This window comes from Bombina bombina, chromosome 2 (genome assembly GCF_027579735.1).
Source record: "Bombina bombina isolate aBomBom1 chromosome 2, aBomBom1.pri, whole genome shotgun sequence".
Classification (NCBI taxonomy): Eukaryota; Metazoa; Chordata; class Amphibia; order Anura; family Bombinatoridae; genus Bombina; species Bombina bombina.
Genome location: NC_069500.1, coordinates 278,366,261 through 278,383,179, shown reverse-complemented (window position 1 = coordinate 278,383,179; position 16,919 = coordinate 278,366,261). Strand labels below are relative to the sequence as shown.

General features: G+C 38.3%; 1 protein-coding gene across 1 annotated transcript in view; it reads left to right on the top strand.

The window, feature by feature from the left end:
• PGGT1B (protein geranylgeranyltransferase type I subunit beta) overlaps positions 1 to 7,668 on the top strand; it is a 61,452-nt gene extending 53,784 nt beyond the window's left edge. Inside the window, exons 8-9 of the mRNA XM_053701565.1 lie at positions 3,692 to 3,800; positions 5,289 to 7,668. Of these exons, the coding sequence (XP_053557540.1) occupies positions 3,692 to 3,800; positions 5,289 to 5,470 (291 nt within the window). The 3' untranslated portion in view covers positions 5,471 to 7,668. The remainder of the gene's footprint in view (positions 1 to 3,691; positions 3,801 to 5,288) is intronic.
• Positions 7,669 to 16,919: the final 9,251 nt, after the last annotated feature.

Genomic DNA, 16,919 nt, shown 5'->3' with positions numbered 1-16,919 from the left:
CGGTATTGATAGATGCTCTAGCAGCGCCTTGGTCCTTCAATCTGGCCTATGTTTTTCCACCGTTTCCTCTCCTCCCTCGTCTGGTTGCCAGAATCAAGCAGGAGAGGGCTTCGGTGATTCTAATAGTGCCTGCGTGGCCACGCAGGATCTGGTATGCAGACCTAGTGGACATGTCATCTTTTCCACCATGGACACTACCAATGAGGCAGGACCTTCTAATACAAGGTCCTTTCAAACATCCAAATCTAATTTCTCTGCGTATGACTGCTTGGAGATTGAACGCCTAATTCTATCAAAGCGTGGTTTCTCTGAGTCGGTTATTGATACCCTGATTCAGGCTAGAAAGCCTGTCACCAGGAAAATCTACCATAAGATTTGGCGAAAATATCTTTTTTGGTGCGAATCCAAGGGTTACTCATGGAGTAAGATTAGGATTCCCAGGATATTGTCCTTTCTCCAAGAAGGATTGGAGAAAGGATTATCAGCTAGTTCCTTAAAAGGACAGATATCTGCTTTGTCTATTCTTTTACACAAACGTCTGGCAGAGATACCAGACGTTCAAGCGTTTAGTTAGGCTTTAGTCAGAATCAAGCCTGGAGTCTGAATTTAGTTCTTTCAGTTCTGCAAGGGGTTCCGTTTGAACCTTTACATTCCATAGATATTAAACTTTTATCTTGGAAAGTTTTGTTTTTGGTAGCTATCTCTTCTGCTCGAAGAGTTTCAGAATTATCTGCTTTACAGTGTGATTCACCTTACCTGGCTTTCCATGCAGATAAGGTAGTTTTGCGTACCAAACCCGGTTTTCTTCCTAAGGTTGTGTCTAATAAGAATATTAATCAGGAAATTGTTGTTCCTTCTCTGTGTCCTAATCCTTCTTCGAAGAAGGAAGTCTGTTACACAATCTTGATGTGGTTTGTGCTTTAAAGTTCTATTTACAAGCAACTAAGGATTTCAGACAAACAACTTCATTGTTTATCTATTCTGGTAAGAGGAGAGGTCAGAAGGCGACTGCTACCTCTCTTTCCTTTTGGCTGAAAAGCATCATCCGTTTGGCCTATGAGACTGCTGGCCAGCAGCCTCCCAAAACAATTACTGCTCATTCTACCAGAGCAGTGGCTTCCACATGGTCTTTTAAAAATGAGGCTTCTGTTGAACAGATTTGCAAGGTAGCGACTTAGTCTTCGCTGCATACTTTTTCCAAATTTTCCAAATTCGATACTTTTGTTTCTTCGGAGGCTATTTTTGGGAGAGAGGTTTTACAAACAGTGGTACCTTCTGTTTAAGGTACCTGTCTTGTTCCCTCCCTTCATCCGTGTCCTAAAGCTTTGGTATTGGTATCCCACAAGTAAAGGATGAATCCGTGGACTCGATACATCTTACAAGAGAAAACAGAATTTATGCTTACCTGATAAATTACTTTCTCTTGTGATGTATCGAGTCCACGGCCTGCCCTGGCTATTAAGTCAGGTAGTTTTTTTTGTTTAAACTACAGTCACCACTGCACCCTATGGTTTCTCCTTTTTCTTCCTAACCTTTGGTCGAATGACTGGGGGGTGGAGCTAGAGGGGGAGCTCTCTTTGCCACTTCCTGTTGGGAAGGAGAATATCCCACAAGTAAAGGATGAATCCGTGGACTCGATACATCACAAGAGAAAGTAATTTATCAGGTAAGCATAAATTCTGTTTTATCATTTATAAAAGACTAATGCATGCTAATAAATGCTAATAATAGCCCAGAATAAAAAGTGATGTTAAAAACCTCTAAGAGGCAAAGTGGAAAATTAACTAAAGAGCTAATAAAATCTTGGGAAATTTATGTTCCTGAGTGTGAGAGTGCAAAAAGCAATGTGATGCCCTACAATGGGTTGAATTAAAGGGCCGGTCACCAAGCTAATAAGTGTACAAAGACATTCAGAATTAATTTACTGAAATTCTAAATGCTTGGGAAAAAAAGGCTCTAAAATTGTATTTATAACTAAAAAAAGTTAGGTCACAAAAATGGGGGAACAGTAGGAAGAAAAGGGAAGTAGCTAGGACCTGATGGTTATCACATTAATAAGTTAACATTTAGAATGCATTCAATTACAAATGGATTTTTAGTGTGGTCATTAGTATTTTTATTGCATTGGGATAGTTGGATTATTATACTTAGGGTGGGCAAGACCATTTAACGTGTATGTAGTGAATACTGTGTAAACTCTTGTCTAATCCACCATGAAAAACAATCCTATAAAAAAAAGATGACCAGAATGCTCTACTAGTATTATATGAGAAAAAGAAGACAGACAGGGAATTATCCCACTAGTAAGGTCCTTGCTATATGTTTGACTATTTGGTTTTGGTGTTGGAAAAAATAATATAAGTGCCTCCAAAAATTTACTTAGTGCTTTTTTTGTAGACATGTAATCAGTCTAGCTGAGGGGTCGCCAAACTTTCGGACCTCAGGGACCACTAAAACTCACAATTTTGAATCCAATCCCATAGACCACTAACATGATTTTTTTTTTTTAAAAAAAAGGTACAATCCTCAATGTGTGTGTATGTGTAGTGTGAGTACACCCCTCACATTTTTGTAAATATTTTATTATATCTTCATGTGACAACACTGAAGAAATGACACTTTGCTACAATGTAAAGCAGTGAGTGTACAGCCTGTATAACAGTGTCAATTTGCTGTCCCCTCAAAATAACTCAACACACAGCCATTAATGTCTAAACCGTTGGCAGCAAAAAGTATAGCTACGTTTAAATTATGTATATATTTACACATTTTTAAGAATTATTTTTTGGAATGAACTAACTGAATAACAGAACTGAGAGAATACTTCCAAATGACAGATGAAGGGTGAGTGCCAACTTTTGAGCTGGAAACAGAGAGGCAGAAAGTGGGGGGAAAATAATTATGTTAAAAAGGACCACAAGACTACCAAGTTACCTCCCCAATTAGGAATTATTCAAAACTACTTATGATCATGGACAGACATTGGAGTCTTAAATTAAGTTTATATCAGAAAGATCTCAATATGGATGTGAGCTAACCACGACTGATGTTACTGGCAATTACTATAATACTGGTGGGATATGGCTGATCTGCCGGATGGCAATTACTGTAATTCAGGTGGAATGGCTTTGCGCTCGGGAAAATTATTAGAATGAAAACTAATTTAATATTTAATAAAAATAAAAAAAGAAGATGGAGGGGATGAAGACAAACAGTGATGGAAGTCCATTTGAAGGAATTAGGAAAACTAATACAAAGAGACAGTGAAGAAAATAAATGAAATATAATAGAATTTTTTTTTTAAGAGTTACTTTTCTTATATACTTGAATTCCACTATTTCAAGCCAAGACAATACCAACCTCTGCTGGCTTTAGAATGGAAGCATCTTCGTCTGAGCAGCATGCCGGGCAGGAGAAGTTAAAAATACTTTCTAGCTACGCAAGTTGTGCAGTACTACGCAATGTGCGTAGGGAGATAGTAATTTAACTCCTCCGTCCGTTTTCAATGATGTCTAGCCAGGCACTGTAGGGAGTTGCGGTGCGATGGGGCTAACACCATAAGAGTAGATTCATTCTTGCTTTATGGTGTCACGGACCACCGGTTGGCGACCTCTGGTCTAGCTATCGTGTACATAGAATATCTGTCTTTCTGTATTTTAAATCATTTGTAACCTAAATTTTTTTTTTTCAGCTCCTGAATATCTTCAAGTATACAGATTTGGAGAAAAACAGAAATTTTATTCTTTCCACACAAGATCGTCTCATTGGGGGCTTTGCAAAATGGCCTGACAGTCATCCTGGTAAATAAAATACTTTTTTTTTCTTAATGTGTAAAATACTTCATGCTGAACGTTGCTTGCACCTCAGGCAGCCCACGGCAAAACGCTTTTTTGATGTGAGTTGACTTTTCCACCTCTTAGCCAATAGCCATGCGGGCCAGCTGGCGCCATGCCGGATAGCTAGCACGCTATTAGCTAAAATCACCTCAGTTATAAAATAGCGTGCTGCTTGAGGCCTCAGGCAGCACGGCAAACACTTTAGACAAATAAAGGAACTTTCAACATGACGTATTTTATACTTCATGACTGAAAGTCCCCTTTTATTTGTTCCAATGGTCAATCCTAACGTTCCACAAACTATAGGATTTACCATCACTTTAATTTCCTGCATGTGTGGTGTTTATGTGCCTGTATGTTTGCGCTCATATCCCTAGTTTAACTTTTTGAGTGTTTGAACATTATTTGCTAATGTTTAGAGCATATCCTTTTATATGGGACTTAAATACTTATCTTCCCTGGGTTTTACTTTTTTTTTTTTTTTTTTTTTTTCTTTTCTGTGTGTAAGGATTCCTTATTTAAATTGCAGTTTGCTGTTTTAACAAAAGACTTGTTACTTTCTTTCTATTCTAGAAATAATAATGCAGGAATTTAAAATGTTTAATTAGAGAATTTTCTTTTTTTTTTCTTATGTCCCTTTAATCATGCATTGCAAAAAAAAAGATCAGTGGAAAACATTAGAGAACATATGTAGCAAAATCTGTCTATTTGTAATCGTCATCTCCTCTGCTTTGGCTGTCAGAGCCAGATGTAGATGAGCTCCTGCACTGATCTAAGCAAACATTATGGGCTCAACTTATCAAGCCCTACACCTCAATATGACTGCAGGTTCTCACAAGGCTCTTTTAGGGGCAGAATTTCAATCTCCCCGGTCTTGTCCAACCGGGGAGATTGACAGAGTCTACCCGCGCATGATTTGCTGTACGCAGGTAGGGGGCGGGATTGCACGCAAGTATAAAATATCGCTCGCGTGCAACGTTACATTTTGGCAGCCCGCCAGAAGAGAACTGGGGCAGATAGGGGCGCATATGTAAGCCCCTGTCCGCCCTTGCTTGATAAATCGAGCCCTATGTATCATGCAGAACATACTCTGGAAAGCATACACCAGCCTTATCTAGCATAATTTGTATTGGTTAAACTAATTTATGTAGTGTATGTAAACTTCTTTCTTCTTTGATTAAAAAAAATATATATATATATATATATATATATATATGTGTGTGTGTTCTTTTGGCTAATTCTTAAGCAGTTAATTCTTGGAAAATTCAGTGATTTGTAGTGGCTCACTTCAATAACAAAGCCTTTCAATGACAAGGGGATTCTACTTGTCAGACATGTTTTAAAGGAACATTGTAGTATCATTATATATTCACCTTGTGTAAACTCGCAGCGCTAATCTAAATAGTGCACATGCATCATGCACACACCTAATTATTTTTTTCATCCTTTCAGATGCCTTACATGCCTACTTTGGAATATGTGGCCTCTCCCTTATGGGAGAATCTGGTATTAGTGAAGTACATCCAGCACTGAATGTAAGCTTAAAGACTTATAAACGTCTTAAGCAGATCCATAATGCATGGGCAACAAAGGACTGTGAAAAAGGTTCAAACGATATGCACATCTGTACTTGACTGACCTACAGCACCACCGCTTTAGGTTGAAGAACTGTAGCTGCACTTTTAAAGCCATGTATTAACCAAGTGTGCTTTTATGTACTGGAGTCATTCGATCAAAGTGTTTTGATTAGTATCACTGCAATGTTTAAACAACTTTCGGCCAAGTCTCTTGTACCTCAATAAAATAATATTTTGTAATCTGTTATAATATACAGCTGCTCACTGTGTCATAAATTACTTGTATAGAAAGATTTACTAGAGATCACCATTTTTAGTAATTCTTTTTATTTTAATTCAACAAAAATTATTAGCAAGATAACTGTGTAAACGTAAAAGGACATTTACTGAGAGATGTTTTATTTTATCGTTTGACCCTCTGTAAATAATTGGGAACTTTATCCTGGGGCTGGGCAATATACTGTATATTTAAATATGTAAGAAATTTTTGAATTAAAGTATATTTTTTAAGGATCCAAAAGGTGATAGATATCACGATACACTTTCGTGTAGTTATGGTTAAAAATTTGGAATTAGAAATTCATATTTTATAATATTTCTGGGCACTAGAAAAAGGACACTAATTAGTAAGTGCAGCTTCAATAATGGACATACCACTAAGTCCTAAAGATAGATTCAATAAAGTGCTAACAATAATAGTTTCTGTAATGATTTAACCCTATGGTTTTATGGAACACATAGGGATCTGTGAATTACCGCTTGGTTAGGAATGACATAGTCATTCAAGCAATTAATCCATTGTTTTATAACACTAAAACAACAATGGCAACCCCTAAAAGTACATGTGCCACAGTAAATTTGTTTGCCTGTGTGTCTATGGTAAATACAGTACTGCATAACAAACTCAAAGCAGTGATTTAACCTATTGACAGGCAGAAACACATACAGCAAATAATTAATGCCTTTATATTACCATACACACAATCAATAGACTATAGACAATAGACTATATAGATTTAACATCTTGGTTGCTAGAAAAAAACACGGAGCAGACTACTTACTTGAAATGCAATCCGGTGGTTTTATAGATTGCTGATCTGAGCCCTTGCAGCAGCTGGTCTACTTTAAACCACACATGGCATAATGGGAATTGCCATAGTTCTGTAACCATTAACAGTGTTATGCAGGTGGCTGCAAGGAGCAAATGTGCCCTTTAAAATGCCAGGGTAGTATGGTGGTAGATAAATAGGGGTTAGCAGGGCTCACAAATCTTGATGCCAGGCAAAATATTTGAGGCTTTATGGATAAATGGAGCCCTGATATAAGGGAAGCCTTAGGTAACTGGTAAACCAAGGTTGTCTGAATGTCAGGCTAGGCGATAATTAGTACAATAGTGTTTTTTTGCAAGTGCACTTTAAAAAATTCCTGAGGACAAACTAATGTGCCAGATATAAGGATACCACTGAGTGAAAGTAATCTCGATCGTCCCCAGGTACAAAGGCCAGTGTGGACAAGGTTTCCGACTTGGGAACCTGTCTGCCTGGCTTCACAGCATAAAGCCAGTGGACACTGTATGTCCACTGCCCTTATGTATCATAACACACACGCAAGTAAGTGTTATGGTGCCACAAGATCCTATAAATCACACCGAACCAACGTGATTTCTATACGCCAACTCAGACGTGACGGAGAGGTCTTGTAATCGCTGTTTCTTACATTGTGGGAAGCAGGCTCACGTATTATCCTGCTCCTCAAGCGCTCAAAAGCAGCATATGCTGCTTAGTGCATTGAGCCCAATGACTGAGCCACTAATTACCTGCCTGTGCTTTAGTTTTAGTAGACCCCAATGGCAGGGCCCATTTTTTTTTTTTTTATTTTTTTTAAGTGCTTTAAACAAAGTGTCTTAGAGCTCTTGTGTAGGATGCTTGGGATTTTATATGTAAAAACAAAGTATAATCTTTACCCTTAACTTTTTATTACTTCATAAAAATCTGCAAAACCGTATTCTCTGTTAGCAAAACAATAAATGTCAAAATGCTACAGTTCTGTGAAAATCCTTGCATGTGAGAGATTTCTTAGTTTGGTTCCCAGGATACCATCTTCTGTTTGAAGCTTTATTGCACATCATTGCCAATTCTTAATCACAAAATGTGTGCTATATGCTGCAAATTATTACAGAAATATGACATGGGTAATAACCGTTTCAACCGTTTTTACATGCAGAAAATTACCTAATAAAATGCAATTCAAATATGGAGGCCGTCATTTATTTCAAAATAAATATTGCTGGCTCATTTTTCCTTTTTATTTGTTCAAGATCATTTGTTTTACTAGCATTCATAATAATAGTTTTATAGTGAACTGTTGTATTTTTAATTTACAGTTGACTGTATTGTGGTTTGTATGTTAATGGACATAAAACAGTATTTGAATTCAGATTAAAAAAAAAACATTAGCGCAATGAATACACAAAATAAAGTATATTTAAGGAAAATAAAATAATTGACCTGTTTTCACTCTAAACAAGCTCTTTGAAGTTCTCTGCTAAGCCAGAATGTCATGTTAAAATGTAGGTGTGCATCCTGTCACAAGCCCTCTACTGAGCATGTGTAAAACAGTGGTTTCCTGCTGGCCTCTGCTATAGAAGTGTGCATGTTACCTAGCAACAGATTTGACAGGGTTTTTTTTAAAGTAATTATCAATCAAAACAAAAAAAAAAGAGATCAATAACACCTTTTATAAAAGGTGTTCTTAAGCAATACATATCAATGAAATATCTGTATTCAAAAGATAAAGGGGGAGAATTATCAAGCTCCAAATGGAGCTTGATGCCCCTGTTTCTGCGCGAGCCTTCAGGCTCGCCGGAAACGGCAGTAATGAAGTGGCGATCTGATTGACAGCCCTTGCTAGCGGCCGATTGGCTGCGAATCTGCAGGGGGTGACATTGCACAAGCTGTCTGCATTTATCGATGAGCGGCAGACATGATACGCTACATCGTATCATGTCCGATTGCACTTAAATAAATTGACCCCAAAGACTGATTTTTCAGTAGAAGCGGTATTTGCAATATATATTTATTTTAGGGTGTTTGGGGGCTTATACGCGCGCACACACACACGTGTGTATGTAAGTTTATGTGTGTGTATGTGTATATATATATATATATATATATATATATATATACACACACACACACAATCAATTAAAATAGAGAGAAGACTCAAAGGATATCCAATACTATCCTTTGAAAGAGAGGAAAAACAGCACTCGTAACTGAACAAAAAGGTATATTTATTCTGCAAATACCAATGAGCATACAAACAATTAACATATCAACCTGTTAAAAATGTAAAGGACTAAACGGTACCGCTGTCACTATAAGATGTAACAAACATTATACATTGTAAATACAAAGTTGTGTATACAGTTTCCAAAAAGCACACTCTCTACGTAACACATAGAGAACCAGTACTAGAGCATAGCCTAAACAATAGCCGTCCAGAACATAAGTCCCAGAGTGATTATGACCGCAGCGGGAAGTTGCACACTAGGTCATTTACTCACATACCATGGAGCGTTTTGCTTTGTTTATGAACAGCGGATCTCACAGTGTAGCCTGATCTCGTGACTTCACTCAAAGGGATGGGCTAAGTTCCAGGTAATATCCTCCAAGTACAGTGTGTTGTGGAAAACTTGCCATAGGTTTAAACCGCCACCTCCCTTCTGCTGATTGGGTCTCCACTACAGAAGAGACTTTTGTAGAAACTTCACAAAGAGACACCAAAAAAAACGCAAGTGTAAGCGGCAGAGTCGTCATCAGACATCAGGGAAAACCAATTCACAAGCGGATTGCTTCATCTGTATTGTGTATCCCAAAGAGATTTTCCAGCAGCATCGGTTTACGCTGAACCCACTTTAGAAGAGCATGGAACACAAACACCATAGGGTTAGCCGGTTTCCACACAAAACTTATCCTTCCTAGAGCCGCATATATTAAAGACACTGTGTGCACCTAGGGGCCATAAATCGGCACCTGGAATATTTTGTGGCTAATACCGAGGGTGTATTAAAAGTAGCAGCAGTAGTTCACCCATGGATAGTTCAGCGGTAGAAAGTAAAGTCTTTTACAGTAGCAAGACACTGTCCAGTGTCTGTCTTGTGAATACAACAGTGCACATCATGCCAACGCACGTTTCACCCCACCAACAACTTGTGCATACTGGGGCCTCATCAGGGCATAACTTCTAACCAGAAGGCTCCACCATTTATAGCACCTTGATGAGATTACAGGTTAATTGGACACCTGCTGAATAAGGTGGACAATACTACCTTTAGTATAATCCATACATTCATCAGCATTAACTTCCAATATCTTTTACAATAAGTTAACAGGAGACTGGCAAAATCACCCTACATTTATATGACCTATGCTTTATTCCTATAGATACAAAGTACCTCTAGTTTAATTTTCAAATTGGAACAATAATTATTTACATAATGTAGCCATTTCAATATATACAGTACATGGAGGAAGAAAACTTAGTTATAAAAAGAGGATGCAAATTTAAACTTGTCATTTAAACCCTTAGGAAATCTAGTGCCGAGCCTAAAAATCCATCTTACTTCCTTTTGTAATAAGATTCTATTATTATCACCACCTCTACCGGAAGTAATGCCTTAATCAATCGCTATGAATTTTAGGGATCGTACCTCACTATTGTGAAAATTAGAAAAATGTCTTGTAACATTAGTGTATTTAGAATGTCATACCTATGTTCCTGGATTCGATCCTTTATAACTCTCTTGGTTTTACCAACGTAAAAGGTTGGGCAGGAACAACGCAATAGGTAAATGACCCCTTCTGACTGACAATTAAAGAAAAACCTTATGTCATAAAATTTAAACCCATCAACTGAAAAACATTTTGTAATATCCATAAAAGGGCAATACACACAGTGGCCACAAGGGAAACTGCCTTTAATTCCCTTGTTCTTTCTCAGCTAGTCTGCTTCAGACGATCCTTTAATAAATTGACTTTTTACTAATTTATCCTTCAAATTTTGAGCTTTTCTAGCAACCATTTGGGGCCTATTACCTATGGCCTGTTTAATACGTTCATCCATGGTCAGAAAATGACAATTTCTATTCAGTTTCATGCATAATTCATTCCATTGGCTGCTAAAAGTTGAGATAAATCTAATCAGTCCTTTCTCTTTTCCCTTCTTTTATCATACAATATTGTAACTCTGGGCATACCTCTTGCTCTGTATAATGCCCTTTTGATACACCTCTTTGAATATCCTCTTTTGAGGAATCTATCTGCCATTTGAGCCGCATGAAATTCAAATTTGGCCATGGAAGAACAATTTCTCCTCAGCCTGAGGAACTGTCCATAAGTAATCCCCTTAATCAAGTGTATAGGATGATTACTTAAAGCATGCAGGATATTGTTAATGGCATTGGGTTTTCTAATATTTTTTGTCACAATACAATTTTCCTCTTTGTGAATTTTTAAATCAAGAAAAGACAATTTTGAAAGTTAAGATATTCTTATCATTTTTGTTAAGTATTGAGACAAAATTACTGAATTCTTCAGATGTACCATCCCACAGGATAAGTATATCGTCCTCATATTGGACCCATAGCTAGACATGTTCATCCATTATGTCACTATAGTTATCAAAAACATCAGACAACTCCCATGCCCCCAAATTCAGGCAGGTGTAAGTGGGGCACATACTGCCCCCATCGCAGTCCCCCTCACCTGACGGTAACATTTGCTGTCAAACGAGAAGACATTATTTTCTAGAATGAATATCATAAGTGACAGGATGAAATTCGAACTGTCCTTGTATTCAGTACCTTTTTGTCTCCAAGAACCCCTCAATTACTCTTAAGCCAATACGATGGGGGATTGAAGAGTATAAGCTTTCTACACCAAGTGTAAGGTATCCTTTACAGTTAGCCCATAAAGCTTTCTAAGTAGATCTGCAGTGTCTTTTACATAAGACCGAGGAGAGGGAATCGGAGGGGCTATTGATTACCCCAACATGTAATGAATTACAAATTGTAAATCTGTCCTCATTTCCGCGGAATCTGGCTCACATTAATTTGTTAAAGAAGGGACTATCTTTTTGTCCTAAATCAAGGTTGAATAGATTTGAGGCAATAAAAGATTTACATCTATTTGCCAGAAAGGTGGTGCTATCTCAAATTATGCAGCCAAGAGAACAGTTAGAGGGCATAGATGAAGAGACAACATTGCTTGCACTTGAGTCTCTCCTGGATGAAAATGAGGAGGGGAGGGACTCAACTGCGACCAGAAAATTGAGCTTTAAACCGAAATCTTAGTTTTATGCCCTCTCTGTCCCTTTATCCCTCAGTTAATTACTTTGTCAAAAGAGTAGAAAAAGAGATTGAATCTTTAAAAGAGAGAGTAGTTGGTGAAGACAATTTAGGACAGGATTAGAGAAGGGCTCTTTTTGAGTTAAGTAATGCTAAAAATGTGGTGATCAAGGCAGCGGATAAAGGTGGAAATCTGGTTTTGATGGAAGAGAGCCTCTATCTCAATGAAGTTAAAAGACAATTAAATGATAGAAATCAATATGAGAAACTAGACTCCAGCCCTCTGAGCCAGATCCAAAATTCCCTGTTTAGATTACTGAATGAAGCTAAGAGCATTGGCATTATTACTGAAAAAGAGTTACAATTTCGGTTTCCTGAACACCCTATAATGCCTGTCTTCAATGTGCTATCAAACTTCCATAAGAATATAAAATGTCCCCCTGGGAGACATATTGTTTCGGGTATTGGGAGCATAACCGAAAAGATAGGTTTCTATGTTGATCAGAATTTACGCCCCTTTTTAGATACCCTCCCATCTTATGTAAAAGACACTGCAGATCTACTTACAAAGTTTGATGGGCTAACTGTAAAGGATACTACTATTCTAGCATCACTTGATGTAGAAAGCTTATACTCGTCAATCCCCCATCGTATTGGCTTAAGAGCAATTGAGGAGTTCTTGGAGACAAAAGGGACTGAATACAAGGACAGTTTGAAATTCATTCTAGAAAATAAAGTCTTCTCGTTTGACGGCAAATTTTACCGTCAGGTGAGGGGGACTGCGATGAGGGCAGTATATGCCCCCACTTACACCTGCCTCCATTTGGGGGCATGGGAGGTGTCTGATGTTTTTGATAACTATATTGACATAATGGATGAACATGTCCAGCTATGGGTCCGCTATGTGGACGATGTACTTATCCTGTGGGATGGTACATCTGAAGAATTCAGTCATTTTGTCTCTATACTTAACAAAAATGATAAGAATATCTTAACTTTCAAAACAAATGAGAAGGAATTGTCTTTTCTTGATTTAAAAATTAAAAAAGAGGGAAATTGCATTGTGACAGAAAATTTTAGAAAACCCAATGCCACTAACAATATCCTGCATGCTTTAAGTAATCATCCTACACACTTGATTAAGGGGATTCCTTATGGACAGTTCCTCAGACTGAGGAGAAATTGTTCTTCCATGGCCAAATTTGAATTTCATGCGGCTCCAATGGCAGATAGATTCCTCAAAAGAGGATATTCAAAGAGGTGTATCAAAAGGGCATTATACAGAGCAAGAGGTATGCCCAGAGATACAATTTTGTATGATAAAAGAAGGGAAAAAGAGAAAGGACTGATTAGATTTATCTCAACTTTTAGCAGCCAATGGAATGAATTATGTATGATTCTGAATAGAAATTGGCATTTTCTGACCATGGATTAAACAGGCCGTAGATAATAGGCCTCAAATGGTTGCTAGAAAAGCTCAGAATTTGAAGGATAAATTAGTAAAAAGTAAATTTATTAAAGGACCCTCTAAAGTAGACTGGCTGAGAAAGAACAAGGGAATTAAATGCAGTTTCCCTTGTGGCCACTGTGTGTATTACCCTTTTATGGATAGTACAAAAAGTTTTTCAGTTGATGAGTTTAACTCTTATGACATAAGGTTTTTCTTTAATTGTCAGTCAGAAGGGGTCATTTACCTATTGCGTTGTTCCTGCCCAACCTTTTACGTTGGTAAAACCAAGAGAGTTATAAAGGATCGAATCCAGGAACATAGGTATGACATTCTAAATACACTAATGTTACAAGACATTTTTCTAATTTTCACAATAGTGAGGTACGATCCCTAAAATTCATAGCGATTGATAAAGGCATTACTTCCGGTAGAGGTGGTGATACTAATAGAATCTTATTACAAAAGGAAGTAAGATGGATTTTTAGGCTCGGCACTAGATTTACTAAGGGTGTAAATGACAAGTTTCAATTTGCATCCTTTTTATAACTAAGTTTCCTTCCTCCATGTATATATTGAAATGGCTACATTATGTAAATAATTATTGTTCCAATTTGAAAATTAAACTAGAGGTACTTTGTATCTATAGGAATAAAGCATAGGTCATATATAAATGTAGGGTGATTTTGCCAGTCTCCTGTTAACTTATTGTAAAAGATATTGGAAGTTAATGCTGATGAATGTATGGATTATACTAAAGGTGGTATTGTCCACCTTATTCAGCAGGTGTCCAATTAACCTGTAATCTCATCAAGGTGCTATAAAAGGTGGAGCCTTCTGGTTAGACGTTATGCCCTGATGAGGCCCCGGTATGCACAAGTTGTTGGTGGGGTGAAACATGCGTTGGCATGATGTGCACTGTTGTATTCACAAGACAGACACTGGACAGTGTCTTGCTATTGTAAAGGACTTTACTTTCTACCGCTGAACTATTCATGGGTGAACTACTGCTGCTACTTTTAATACACCCTTGGTATTAGCCACAAAATATTCCAGGTGCTGATGTATGGTGCATGCAGTGCCTTTAATATATGCGGCTCTAGGAAGGATACGTTTTGTGTGGAAACCGACTAACCCTATGGTGTTTGTGTTCCATGCTCTTCTAAAGTGGGTTTAGTGTAAACTGATGCTGCTGGAAAATCTCTTTGGGATACACAATACAGATGAAGCAATCCGCTTGTGAATTGGTTTTCCCTGATGTCTGATGACGACTCTGCCGCTTACACTTGCGTTTTTTTTGGTGTCTCTTTGTGAATGTTTCTACACAAGTCTCTTCTGTAGTGGAGACCCAATCAGCAGAAGGGAGGTGGCGGTTTAAACCTATGGCAAGTTTTCCACAACACACCGTGCTTGGAGGATATTACCTGGAACTTAGCCCATCCCTTTGAGTGACGTCACGAGTCACGGGATCAGGCTACACTGTGAGATCTCCTGTTCGTAAACAAAGCAGAACACTCCATGTTATGTGAGTAACTGACCTAGTGTGCAGCTTCCCGCTGCGGTCATAATCACTCTGGGACTTATGTTCTGGACTGCTGTTGTTTAGGCTATGCTCTAGTACTGGTTCTCTATGTGTTACGTAGAGAGTGTGCTTTTTGGAAACTGTATACACAACTTTGTATTTACAATGTATAATGTTTGTTACATCTTATAGTGACAGCGGTACCGTTTAGTCCTTTACATTTGGTTGATATGTTAAGTGTTTGTATGCTCATTGGTATTTGCTCTTATTGTCTGAGGGCAGAATAAATATACCTTTTTGTTCAGTTACAAATGCTGTTTTTCCTCTTTCAAAGGATAGTATTGAATTTCCTTTGAGTCTTCTCTCTATTTTAATTGATATATTTAAATTTGAGAACTGCACCGTGATATATATATTGGAACTATTTAGCAGTATTTACACCTCTCTCCTCTCCCTGTCTTTATATATAGAAGAAAGAAGAGTTGCCTTTAGGAATAGGAGACCTCGGGCATTTAAACCCAGAAATTTGAATACTGTTGAAAGTTCCGACAATAGCTCTGACCCTGAACAAGGTGAGGTAGTAGCTATGGGCACTACCACAGGCTCCCAACCCATGACCACCCGGTCAAAAAACGCCTACGGGGGAGGCCACACCCCAGGAGAAGTGGTCACAATCGCAAGGGGATCCTCCAGGGGGAGACCACCCCGACGGTGGCGTCGGGGGTGGCACTGAGCAATATAATCAATCTCAGCTCCCACCAACTAACGACTACTGAAATTGAAATATTGGAGAAAGGACTGAGCTTTGTACCTACTGCCAAATTAGACAGATTTGATTTGCATGTCGACCTATATAAATTTAATAGGAAACTTCGCCTTAAGGAGCATTTTGGGCAGACAGACGCCCAGGTGGAATAATTCAGGAAACCAAGTACATTCGATCCAAAATCCTCAAGTGCAAGTATCAGTACTTATACACGGATGATCAAAGAGAACTTTGAAGACACATTGGACAAAGAGCATCCTACAAGAAACAACTTTTCTAAAACACAATGGAAGGCCTTGAAGGGGTTGAAGGAGAATCACAAGCTGTTAATCCGCAACGCTGATAAGGGCGGTGCAGTGGTCCTACAGGACTACCAGGACTATAGGGATGAAATAATATCCCAGCTGGATGATAACAAAACATACCGCAGACTAACACAGGATCCCACCTCTGAATTCAAAAGAACAATTGATAAATACCTTGATATATTATATTCAACTAATATTATATCAAAGGCTACATATGAATTTTTGCTGGTTGACTTTCCTATAACTCCCATCATATATACCTTACCTAAGGTCCATAAAGATCCGGTGCGACCTCCAGGACGTCCAATTGTATCAGCAAGGGGATCGATACTACAAACATTGGCTGTATACGTCGATGATATCCTGCAACCATTAGTCAGGCAGATGGACTCTTTCCTTCTGGATTCCATTGAGATGGTGAAACTACTACAGGGTATCGAAATCCTGACTGAGGATGATGTGCTGGTTACCCTGGACGTAACCAGCCTCTATACGGTTATACCGCACGAGGATGGTATGGCGGCGATCAAATCTACTCTTCTTAAATATCCCTATGTTGGTCCACCTGTTGATGCGGTACTACAATTATTGGAGTACTGTCTCAAGATGAATTACTTCAAGTTCGAGGCAGCATTCTATTTACAGATATCGGGCACAGCGATGGGGTCCAATGTGGCCCCATCCTATGCCAATCTGTACATGGCGGAGTTTGAGACTCTGGGTACGATGCTATTCAAGGATCCACGAGTAATATGTTTCCGCAGATACATAGACGACCTATTCTTGATCTGGCGGGGTGAGCAACAAGACCTGATGACTTGGTTTGATGAACTGAACCAATCTAATACTAACCTAAAATTCAAGATGACTCACAATAAACAAACAGTGGATTTCTTAGACCTAAGGATATACAAATCTGGTGAAGGCTTGATGACCACGCTATATCAAAAACCAACTGACAGGAATTCAATCCTCCAAGGTACAAGCTGCCATCCACCTTTTTTGAAAAAAGCGCTGCCCAAATCCCAATTCAAGAGGGTCACACGGAATAATAGTGACCAGGAGAACAAAGTTAAACAACTTGATGAGATGAGGATGAAGTTTGAGCTGCGGGGAT